The following is a 12,365-nucleotide window of genomic DNA, read 5'->3' on the forward strand; positions in this document are numbered from 1 at the left end:
ATCAATGAATGATTTAACTTCAGTAAGATTTTCTACATTGTATAGCCGATTGTGGCTACTTGCATGTCATAACAGTTTCATGATATAGCCCGGGGATGTCTCATTCAAGGTTGTTTATAGTGTTGTGCCAATGCAAGCTGTTCCACTGCCAGCTCCAGTTTCAATCTAGAGAGAATCATAAACAAATATTAATGAAGACAAAAGGTGCCAGATGTTATACTTGCATGCATAAGCTTCAAAACACAGTGAGAACCCCTAAAAAAGGCGATCAGCCAAAACATATTTGTGTATGAGAACAAGACCCTTGTAACATGCCTGTCTTAGGTTGCAATGGCAGTGTTAGGTTGCAATGAACACGCCACACCATGCTTGTAATATTATGTACAGTAGAATAGAACAGATGCATTTATTTTGTCACATACACTATAGCTCAGTGAAATTCTTTCTTTGCATATCTCAACTTTAAAGTTTGGGGTCAGAGCACAGGGTCAGCCATGATACAGCACTCCTGGAGCAGTGAGGGATAAAGGTCTTGCTCAAAGGCCTAACTAACAGAGGCAGCTTAGCAGTGCTGGACATTGAACCCCGATCCTCCATTCAACAACCCTGAGCCTTAACCGAATGAGCCACCGCTGCCTCCTCAAATGACCTCGACTCAATATGGAAGACATTTTTAATGTAAGATTTTTGTCTACGAGACCGAAGTTGGGCAGAAATCATTGTACATCACAAAGCATACCTAAGGGAAGCAAACAGCATTTATGAGCCACATTCAGTACACCCTGACCAAGTATATATATTTTTTCACTTTATAGGATTGAGAATCTTTTACATTATATCATTCATCTGCTTGAATCTTTACTCGTTCTTCCTTCCAATCACGGTCTTGTGCCAAGTCAGAGCCATTGCTCATCCATGAGCTTTGGATTTCTTGGGCAGAAGCCACTCAAGGAATTTGCAGAGTGTGTAGAAAAACTACACATAAAGTCGTGAGCTCTGAGAATTTAGGAGGGGATAAAGCAGAAAAAGAGGAGAGGGAGGATAAATTAAAGTCCAAGACAAGAAGAGGAGGAGGAGAAGGAGAATATAATCATATAGAGTGCTCATAAGGAGGGAACTCCTTAAGAGAGAGAGAGAGAGAGAGAGAGAGAGAGAGAGAGAGAGAGAGAGAGAGAGAGAGAGAGAGAGAGAGATTCCAGCTGATCACTGGAAAGCAGCAGCAGCAGCAGAACTCGGATCGGCTGCATGAGAATCCCTCGGTAAGTGAAAGTTTAATACATCATAAATATATTTGTTTTGCACTTCTTTTTTTTTTTTTTTTGTTGCAATAGCGCAAACAACATGCGCGTCCATACCCGTGACACGCAAATTACCTGCAATATCTTTATATTTAAAAAAAAAAAAAAAAAAAAAAAGGATAAAGTTGGAAAGTTAGAGATGATTGACATTTATGACAATTTTCAGAAAATTCACAGGCTTTGCTGTGCTGGCAACCCAGCCATGAATGAGATGCAATGTGTGCATGCAGCATGCAGCTTTCCCCACTCATTACCGCTGCTTCCTTTTGTGAGGACGTGGCTCTTTTTTTGCAGTGTTTCTTTTTTCCCTTCTCTCCCTCTCTCTTTGTATTAAAACATCTGGATTTGGAAAGAGGAGCAGTGTTGACATGTTCCACTTAATAAATAACATCTGTGCACGTCCAACAAAGTTGCACAGTACAATCTTTCATAGACATGACAACGTTTTGAATGTGGTTCACAAAACAATATAAAGAAGAATGAATAGACCATGTAAAATAATGAGACAGCTTTTTTTTTTTTTTTGCGCATGCGCGGTGGGAATTGCGCACACTAAATAAAGCGCTGTAAATTGTAGATTGCGCACATTTCTATCTGTCCTGCAGGATTTGTGAATTAAAGGGACAAGTGTGCATTTTGATTAATAGGAATAAATCATAATGATTTATTGCAGGTGTGACACCGCTACACAGGCATAAAACCTGAACTGAATATAAATTGAGGCAGAGAACGATGCATGGATCAGAGAAACCTGAGCACTAATTCAGTTCATTGTTCAACACTCCTACTAAGACATGTCCAACAAGCCAAAGTGCAAAAAAAAAAAAAAAAAAGGAAAAGAAGTTGACAGCATGTTTAATCATCATAAAGGAGCCCAAAAATCTGCCATGTATGAAAAATGGAGGAGCGATTATTCTTCCCAAAGACTGTTTAACATTCCTACAACTCAGTTAAAACACTGCAGATTTCCTCTTTCACCCACTTCTTAAAGTTGTAGAAGTCAAGGAAAGCCAAAGTCTCGTCATATGTCATAAAATTCCCAGTGAAACTTTCCAGGATACAGTAACTACAAGTACACATGACTGGGTCATGAGCATCCCAAAAATGGCCATCACAGATTTTAATGGGGTTGTTATGAGAGAAAAAAACATATTATAATCTTTTTTATTTATGTGGAACATGTAGTGTATTACAAATGATCAAACCTGGATCGTTTATCTTTTTTGTTGCTGTTGTGAAGGCATCATAAATCTTCTTTCAAGACTTGGCTGGAGACGGATCCTACGACTTACAGTACACGACTGTAGATTAGAAGATAAAGACCGAAAAAACAATTAAGACAGGATCGGTTGATTGACACAAAATCAATGTTTGGCAACAGTCATCTCATCACCTGATTTGAAAAAATATGTTTTGATTAAAATAATAAATAAATAAATAAATTTAAAAATTTCAAGTGCAAAAAAAGGAAAAATATAAATGGGCTGAACTGTTTGGTGTGGAGGAAATGTTCTCCAAACTTTCATGGACATTTTCATGGATCTAATATTTACACCTTTGTTTAGTTACACTGAACTAAACTAGATTTTCAGACATTTTTCCGATCATAGCTGCATTTGTTATCAGAGGTTCCTATATGGCTAATAAGATAATCCGAGCAGGCATGGAGACAAAACTGAATTTTACCACAGAAACTCTAGTGCATGATGATGGATGGGGTGAATCAATGCTAACAGCATAAATATGGTGGTTGAACCGCTATTTAAACAAAATTTACAGAAATGTTTGGGTTTATCGCACAAAACGCTTTATAATCAAAATCCATGGCTAGTCAATAGCTAGGTAAACCTCAGAATACATGTCTGCAGGGAATTAAAAGACATCATAATTGCGTCTTGGCAGGTAGTAAACAGGAGCATTATAGGAGCTTGCGAGATGGTAATGTCTTCTGACAAGGGCAGAAATAGAGGTCGAGCTTTTGACGACTACAATAAATATAAGAAAACACAAAATCAAGCGAGGTAAGTAGGAAAAAACAAGGACTTCATTTACTAGTTCGCAGGTCGTAAATAAGATCGTTTTTTTTTTTTGAGGAGCTCAGTGAAGGCAGCATGAAAATGAGGCACAAATACTAAAGGCGATGAAGAACTTTAAAAAGTAATATTACGCACCCGCGTAAATCGGCATGAAGTTTCACGTAACGTCTGTGAGCTACAGGTAAAGTTGATATAAACATAACACAGTGCAGTGACAGTTGTATGCTGTGAGGGTTTCATAGGAGGAGGGGGGGTGAAGGGGAGGTGTAGAAAAGGAGTGCTCAGGAAACAAGGAAAATTACAGCCAAAAACAACATATTCCACAGGGCCAAGTTCTCCACCACCTCCTACATCTCAGTCTCTCAATTTTCTATCTACCTCTCTTACTCTCTTGCGCTTGTCTTCTTTCACTTTATTCTGTTTTCCAATGTTTATTGCAATGCCAAGAGCTCGACCTCTATTTCTGCCCTTGTCAAAAGACATCACAGTCTCATTTTAATGGCTTTTTCCCCACCACCACCACAACTACCTCAATCTCTGGGCTTTCTCAAATCACCAGCTCTGACCAGGTGTCCTTGGGGCCTGTTCAGCACGAGAGGACACAGTTTACAACAGATTGGCGATCACAATAAATGCGGTCACTAAACAAACACTATCATTTTGTCCATGTGGTGTGTCACTTATTTTTACCCACACCTGCAAAATGGATTTACAATCTGACTCACTCACACTATGGAAATTAATTCAGTTTCATTATAAACAAGTGGCTCATTTAAATGTGTTGATTTATGTTAAACGTGTCAAAGTCAAAGCACTATTTCTAGATTTGTAGGAGAAATTTGTCCAAACATAAACACTATGCATACCTTAAACCTTTTTAGCAGTACACTGGCTTTCCATTCTGTCGTTGAGACTCGTTGGGACTTATCAGACATTTTCAATCGATACATGCAAATGAATTATTTTATGGCAGCAAGTTTCATATAAAATCAGTCGGACCTCAAGAAAACACCTACAAATTTTTAATTTTTAGATCATTTTTGGGATTGCTACAGTATGAACAGATTTGCACTTTAATCAGTGAACAGTTGATTACTTTAACAAAGTAAACTTCATGTTAAAAGTCTTTCCTGGTTACACAATGACAATTTTTGACCATATTATACCACTTTCCACTGTCCTTTTTGAGTCGCTTTCTTCTTAATATCTGCTTAAGGAGTTTTTCTTCACTATCTTCCCTGACCTGCTTATTATGAATGCATTTGCACATTTAAATCCTAAATTTATATAATTCTGCAAAGCAGCTTTGTGACCATTACTTACATACATACATTGCTTGTGTATGTCCATTATTAAAAATGGTATAGAAATAAAACTGAATTTAATTGAACTTTAGAAGTTAGCTGCTACGTTGATGTCACATTGTTAGCATAGATACAAAAGCAAAAAAAAAAAAAAGGTTTCACATATAGCTCCTAAATTAGACTCAAACATCATATTAAACATATGAAATGTTGTGATTACGAGACTCAACTTGGCTAGTAAGTGATTCTGACAGCGGTATTTGCACGAGAAATGAAGCCCTGGAAGCTTAAACGTGTGTGGAGATGGAAGTGGTGAGAAAGAAGGATTAAAGTGCCGCCGCATCACTCTCTTTAGAGATAAATTGCAAGCTAATTTCCTAATACCTATTATTACCCATTACCTTTACGAGTATTGAATGCATACATCCTTCAGCATTCTGTCCACACTGGGATATAATAATCAATGGTCTTATTAGGTGGAGTTTAATTTATTTGTTATGATCTTTTCCTAATGAATGCATTTTAACCATTCATCTGCAATGATTATTCTGAGGCTCAGCCAGCATGAAGCATTCATCCTTTTATCCATTACGCTATCTATCTATCTATCTATCTATCTATCTATCTATCTATCTATCTATCTATCTATCTATCTATCTATCTATCTATCTATCTATCTATCTATATTTGTCTGTCTGTCTGTTTGTTTGTTTTTCTTTCTTTCTTTCTTTCTTTCTTTCTTTCTCACTCTCTGACTTTTTTATTCAGGTGTGGTCATGTCTGGATTCTTTCTATCTGTGCTGTTGCTCCTCCCGCTGGTGGCCTCTGTCCCCTCCCCCTCCAGGTCACCTCCCAAATACTGCCGAAGATGCTGCGATCACCTGGATCCGCCTGTAAGCAACTCGCCCCAACCCGTGGCCTATCAGACGCCAGAGGTTCGCACGTTCATTAACATGACCATTCTCAAAGGTAAGAATGATTTTTTATACAACTGAGCAATTGAGGGTTAAAGGTCTTGCTTTACCTAGGCTACCAAATGTCCCCTGCCCCACACCATCATCTTACTTACTTACTTACTCACCCATTACAGTGCTAGTTCACTCACTGACTTACATCCTTACTTACTTTATCTATTTCTTTCTCTCACAGTCACTTTTCTCTACATATGTGCCTACATGGGTGTCAGATTAACCTACTGTAGCAGTGTTTCTGTGATCAGAGAGGAATAGAAGTCCTAAATCATAAGTAACCCAGTGATGACCCTATATGTTAACCACACCCACTAACATGCTTACTAACCCCCTACCCCCCCCCCCACACACACACACACACGCTTATTCAGTCACTCACTCACTCGCTCACATGCTATCATCACACAGAAACTCGACCCAATCTTCCACTACTAAATTACTGGAAAATGTTGCACTGGCTCTAGCCTCAGCCCCCTGCATGCAGACAACAGAGCTTGTCTCTTGTCTGCTTTGTTAATCAGAAAACAGTGCCATCTCTGTAGAATTCATCCCCGGGAGGAGATAGCAGGCTCTAGAGGCATACAGAACTGGCAGGAAACTTGCCTATGTGGCAGTAAACTACAAGCGGCAACATGTGTGTCGTGTTTGTCTGCGTTCTGAGATTACAGCCCTGAGAATACTCAGCTTCTCGCAGACGTCTGTGCTTACTCAGAGCTCAGTAAAAGCTGTTTCATTGGATTCACTGGGACAGTCATGACTGGGAACAGTAACAGCATGTGGTTAGACAACATATAGATCGACTTTACAGTGAAATTGAAGTCTCTCTGGATAAGGGTGTCTGCTAAATGTAAATGAAATTCATATCCAGGGTCTTACTATACGCACTGCAGTTCTAATTTCTCATGGCTAGTTCCTAAGAGCCAAGAAGGTTGAAACAGACCATACTACTCCCTGGGCATTGGACATAGTGTGTTAAGCAAGACTTGGATTTTACATAGATTTATTTCATTAATGCTGCCCAACAGCTGCAGGTTTTTTAGTGCATAATGTGAACCCTGTGGTGTTTGAGTCAGTCTGTCAGTCACTCACTCACTCACTCATTACTTGGCTCACCTTGCTTATTCATAACTAACTCATTCCCTTACTGTCATTACATTAAATAACATTTCCAGGCATACCCAGGCATATCCATTCATTTGTCCTTGGCTCACAGGAGATAAAGGTGATCGAGGTGAGAGAGGAACTCCGGGGAAACCAGGAGCAGAAGGTTCTCCAGGTCCCAAAGGAGCCATTGGTCCTAAAGGCAGCAAAGGGCAGGCCGGAGCTCCTGGAGACCCCTGTAAGAGCCAGAAATCGTCCTTCTCAGTGGGCCGCCGAAAGGCCCTCCACAGCGACGACTATTACCAGGCACTACTCTTTGACACCGTGTTTGTCAATCTTGACGAACACTTCAACATGTTTAAAGGCAAGTTCTACTGCTATGTGCCGGGTATCTACTTCTTCAACATTAACATCCACACATGGAACTTTAAGGAGACCTATCTGCACCTGATGCAGAACGAACGCGAGCAGGTTATCCTGTACGCACAGCCCAGTGACCGCTCCATCATGCAGAGCCAGAGTGTCATGCTTTCTCTCGAGCTTAACGACGAAGTCTGGGTGCGCCTCTACAAGCGGGAGCGGGAGAATGCCATATACAGCGATGACGTTGACATATACATCACCTTCAACGGCTACCTTGTGGCTCCTGCTGCATAGAAATGGCATCACAGGAATGGTTTCCCAATACTGAGAGTGGGAATTATGGATTAAGTCTTCTCTCAGGGAAAACGTGCCAATGGAGTTCTATGAAGAGGAAGGAAGCAGTGCCAATTGAATAATTAACAATGCATTAGGTACAGTTAGCTAACAGATGATTTACATATTGGTGCTAAAATAGCTGACTCACTAACAATTTGATTCGGTACTTTTGGTTTTATCGGGGTTTTTTTTGCTGTTACATATGATTAATTTGGCTGCAGGGCAGCTTCAATGGGCAAAACTATGCAAAATATCATAGATCCGTTAAATCTCCTCAGAAGCTTCTTCTGAGCACAGCAATGTACATTGTGAAATGAAAACAGGTCACCTGTACTGTACTGTATCTGTACTTCCAAAAAAAAAAAAAAAAAGGGGGTTGACTGGAAAATACTCCAGACTTATATAAGCGTTTGGCTTGGAACATAGTCTTTACTTATTACCATGTCTCTAGAGCCAGCCTGGTCTGAGTAACAGTTTTTAGTTGTTGACTTGAGGCCTTTGCTTATACCAGCTGGCCAGGCTTTTTCAGTGCCATTAACACCAATACAGAGGGACAGGAGTAAAGGTGTAGCAGCAATAAACCTAAAACCTATTAACCTGCTATCTTTAAAAAACATACAAAAAAAAATTCAGTCCATTTTTTGCATAAGTGCATAAATAATGCATTCATTAGTTGACTATCTAGATGGTACGGGATGAATACGTTAGGGTTAGATGAATTATATCATCTTATCCCATTGAATTTATACTGTTGGTGTAATGATGTACTGTACCATTGGATTTATATATTTGCTGGTATAAGTGACCAGCTTCCCTGCAGCTGGCTTTTTATCAGTGACCATAACTATGTTTTCTTCCTTTTGGTGCATTTTAGCAGGTTATTAACATGTCATAGCTAATGTCTTGTTGCTTCGGTGCCAATAAATTTGGCAAGTGTGACATTTGTTTTTAAATGAAAAATAATTAAATCAATCAATCAATCAATCAATCAAATAAGTCGTTAGTTAAATGTCAAGTTAAAGGAGGTAAACTATATTGTGTAAATAGCCTTGTGTAAATTACCCTTAATGTAACTAAGTCAGTGATTTAATTTTTGTACCAAAGTGGTTAAATATCCTTGGATTGGCAGATTCTCTGATTCCTAATCTTTAATTTTGCTAGATTCATATCATCTTAGGCATTTTAATGATGATCATGAAAATAGCAACTGGGCAAGAAGAGGAAAACCTGTCTAATGCCCAACCAAATTAGCATTAGAGATATGAAAGACCACTAAACTATGTTTGCCCATACAAAAAATGATGCCTGAAAGCTTTTAAACATGCCCCCTGTGTTGAGATAATGCACCATGAGGGACTATAATTTGAACATGATTTAGCACTTAAGTATGACAAAAAGGAGGCTTTATCGTAAAACGACCATAAAGCATATCCAACTTGCAATCCCTTTTAAACAGTTTCGCTCAATAAATGTACTTTCCTTACTTTTGTGGAAATGCTCCCTATTACTCATGAATGCATTGTGGATTGCTCAAAAGGTACAGCTAGGAAGAAATGAGGGACATTGGGACATCGAGGAAATAAACAGAGTGGTGTAAAAGTGTCTAAAGTGAGCTGTCTTAATACTGTGCCACTGATATTGATTATATCTGAAAGAAAAAGAGGCCACCCATCTGCCTCTGTAAGGAAACCCAGCTGCGTTAGAGCTGCTATGTTTATAGACACCAGAAACAGGAAACCAGACCAACTATATGTAATCACAACCAGATAACAAGTCAGTGACAGCGAGAGAGTAATAAAGGACAGTGGGTGGTTCTTGCTCAAAATATATAAACCACACACCACTTTAGTTTTTTTTTTTTCTCCCATTAACCAATATTAGTCAGTAATACAGCCAAAGACAGCTTATAGAGCTTGCCAATGAAGAACGTAGATTAGACTTATATTTGCTGTTAAAGAAATTTTTACTATCCAAAATGGCTTAGTTATGGGCAGACAAAAACCACTCTTGGCTGAAGCAACACAACACTGATGTTATTACTCTATAAACAATTAAATGAAAGGCTATGAGCAGGTCACTCTGAGACAACGTCTACAGAAAACACCAGCCGTTTATATCTTTGTGCATACAGTTCCACTGTATAAATGTGGTTTTAATGGCATTGAGGAGGTTTATAGTGTTTGCTGATTTTGGATCAGTTTTCTGCATGTATGTGTGAGAGTCTGGGTTTTTGTTTAGTCTTGATTTCCAGGTTGTTTTGCAGCCGTAACCTCAAATTTAGCCCTTGCCTTTGACAACTAGTGCAATAGCAAGTATCTGTCAGAAACAGATACTCTTTGTTGAGGCATTGTCTGAGTTGTGACAGTTCTACTTACTTCACCGTGCTTCTAGAAAATACACCTAGGTGCATTTCTGTTGATCCTAAAATCAAAAACCTGAACCACAGAAAAACCTCAGAGTCAGGCTTGTCTTGGGTGGAGATAATACATCACAAGGAAATCAATAGAACATCATTTCAAGTGGTCCTACAATCAAAAACATACCTCAGAGTGAGGCTGGTATTAGCTGGAGTCAGCATATCATTTATTTCCAGTTAGCATATGAGTAAATTTATTTTCAGCTGATTTTGCTATGATAATTGACCCAGAACAAGGCTAGGTTTGGTCGAAGTAAGAATGCAACAAGAAGGATAATATAAAAATTTCAGTTTCTGCCGTTTAATCAAACCCTAGAAGAAAGACTAGTATTGAATTGAGTTAATACAAGAAAAGTAAACATTTTATGAGATTTTCAGGTGGAACTACGATCAAAAGATTCACTCTATGTAAGACAAGTATTATGTGGAATTTGTACATGACGAGAAAATTCCTTTTTAGTTAATAGTACAATCAAAACATGCCTCAAAGCAATGCTAGTATTTTCTGTACTTATGTTACAACAAAATTTATTTTGAAGGAGATTTTCTTATCAAAACATGCCTTAGAGTGAGACTAGTATTAGCTATAGCTAGCATTTATAATATTTCCAGAAAAAATTTTGCAGTCTGCATAACGATCCAGTTTTTGCTTGACGTTAGCATATCACAAGAAGGTTAAGATAAGATTTACAGGAGATTCCTACTATCCAAACACTGACCTGAAGTGAAACTAGCACTGTCTAGAGTTCGCATTTAACAAGAAAGCCCATTTGTGAGATTTTCAATTGATCCTACTGAAAAAAAAAATGACTCAGAGTAAGGCTAGTATTCTCTTCAAGGCATAGTATATCAGAAGATTCATTTCAAGGTGATAATACTTTTAAACATGTCTCAGAGTTAAGTTTGTATCAGCTGGAGTTAGCACATCAAAAGAAAGTCTATTTATGAGCTATTCAGTCGATCCTACCATCAAAATGGGCTCAAAATGTGGCAGGCACTGGGTTTCTCATGTAACAAGAAAGTTTGTTTTTGATATTTTTACGAGATTCTAGAATCCAAAACCTGACTCAGAGCAAGGCTCAGATTTTAAGGTTACAGTACCATCAAAAACATGCCTTAGCTTCAGTTAGCATGCCAGACAAACGTTTATTTATGAGATTTCCAGGTATTTTACTAGTGAAAAGTTGACTCAGGTTAAGGCTAGTGTTGTTTGGAGTTGTTATATTACAAGAAAGTCATTCTTTCAGGTTATCATACTGCTGGTTGTTAAACAGATCAAACATCTGACTGAAAGGAAAGCTTTAATTGACTCACACAAGAATATTACCATGCTAACATTAAAGTTGGTTAGCCATTTCAAAATTGAGCTTAGCAAAACACGGCTCATATAGTTTAACCTTGCCAGCATACTTTATTGCTCAACCAAAATCTGTTCCATTCTACATCTAATCCAGATGTTACTGTGGACTTTCAGATAACTGGAATTAAACAAGGATGCTAGAACAAGAACACCAAACATGGAGCACTAACCACAAAGGTTGTGGAGAAGTTCATATTTCTGTCCCGGTGATTTGGCTGCTCTTTAAAAGTCGATAATTGAGGTACAATTCCGCTTTCCACACTTAAGCAATGTACATGTCAGCTGTTGAAATTAGATCATGTTTTCAATTACAAAAAAATGTTCAGATATTGCTGGGATTTAAACACCTGGTTATTCTTCATGTGTTTCTGATGCCAGGCCTAAAGATTGGTGCTTTATTATAAAGGTGCTAAATTGTAAGTTTACTAGCAAAGGTGCACTTTTTGTATACATGAATATAAATATGGCTTGTATTGTGTAAATACATTTTTTATATGCCAAATATTACCATTAAAATCTGCAGCAAAGTAATTCTTGTTCAGATTCTTTTTTTTTTTTTTTTTTTAAATACTAGGAATAACATGTTCCCCCTCTGCTAATATCCTGTAGGCTCTTTTTTTTTTTTTGCACATCCATCTGTGCATTCTTACCGTGTCTTGCTATAAAATACTTTGGCAGTCTGTATACCATCAGTGTCCTCCAAACACTGCTCAGGCTTCACTTTATCCTCTGCCGTGAGTGTGTGCAACCTGGGCTGTGAGGGGGGAGGGGGAGAGAGAGAGAGAGAGAGAGAGAGAGAGAGAGAGAGAGAGAGAGAGAGAGAGAGAGAGAGAGAGAGAGAGAGAGAAAGAGAGAGAGAGAACTCCACTCTGCTCACTAATGGAGGCAGAGAAATAATAAACCCAAGGCTAGAGTGTGAACACTCCAGACATCTCTTCTCTTCTGTAATCAACCTCCGATTCCTATCATGTCTCTTCCCCTCCTTTTTCTTTCCCCTCTCATCTCTTCTCTCCACATTCCTCACCTTGGCTTTTCATCTCCTCTAATTAATCTACACAGTTTCTCATCTTCTCAACTCCACTCTTGTTATTATTCGCTACTCCTTCGACTTCCAGATGCCTTAAAAACGGTCCTTTAACATGTAATTAGCCTGCTCCTTTAAGTACACAAAAATATCTGT

At 38.5% G+C, this 12,365-nt stretch overlaps 1 protein-coding gene across 1 annotated transcript; it reads left to right on the forward strand.

Annotated features, from left to right (window-relative positions):
• The first annotated feature begins 975 nt into the window (after positions 1 to 975).
• Positions 976 to 11,716, forward strand: c1qtnf6b (C1q and TNF related 6b). Its single transcript, XM_027133611.2, has 3 exons — positions 976 to 1,259; positions 5,407 to 5,607; positions 6,823 to 11,716. The coding sequence occupies exons 2-3, from the start codon at positions 5,415 to 5,417 to the stop codon at positions 7,365 to 7,367; spliced, it is 738 nt and encodes a 245-aa protein (XP_026989412.1). The 5' UTR covers positions 976 to 1,259; positions 5,407 to 5,414; the 3' UTR covers positions 7,368 to 11,716.
• Positions 11,717 to 12,365: the final 649 nt, after the last annotated feature.

The sequence above is a fragment of the Tachysurus fulvidraco genome, chromosome 5 (genome assembly GCF_022655615.1).
Source record: "Tachysurus fulvidraco isolate hzauxx_2018 chromosome 5, HZAU_PFXX_2.0, whole genome shotgun sequence".
Lineage (NCBI taxonomy): Eukaryota > Metazoa > Chordata > Actinopteri > Siluriformes > Bagridae > Tachysurus > Tachysurus fulvidraco.

Excerpts from the sequence above, each read along its gene's own strand:
- c1qtnf6b (XM_027133611.2), top strand. The coding sequence starts at position 5,415 with ATGTCTGGATTCTTTCTATCTGTGCTGTTGCTCCTCCCGCTGGTGGCC. Across the intron at positions 5,608-6,822 it reads TAACATGACCATTCTCAAAG|GAGATAAAGGTGATCGAGGT; the intron begins GTAAGAATGATT and ends CTTGGCTCACAG.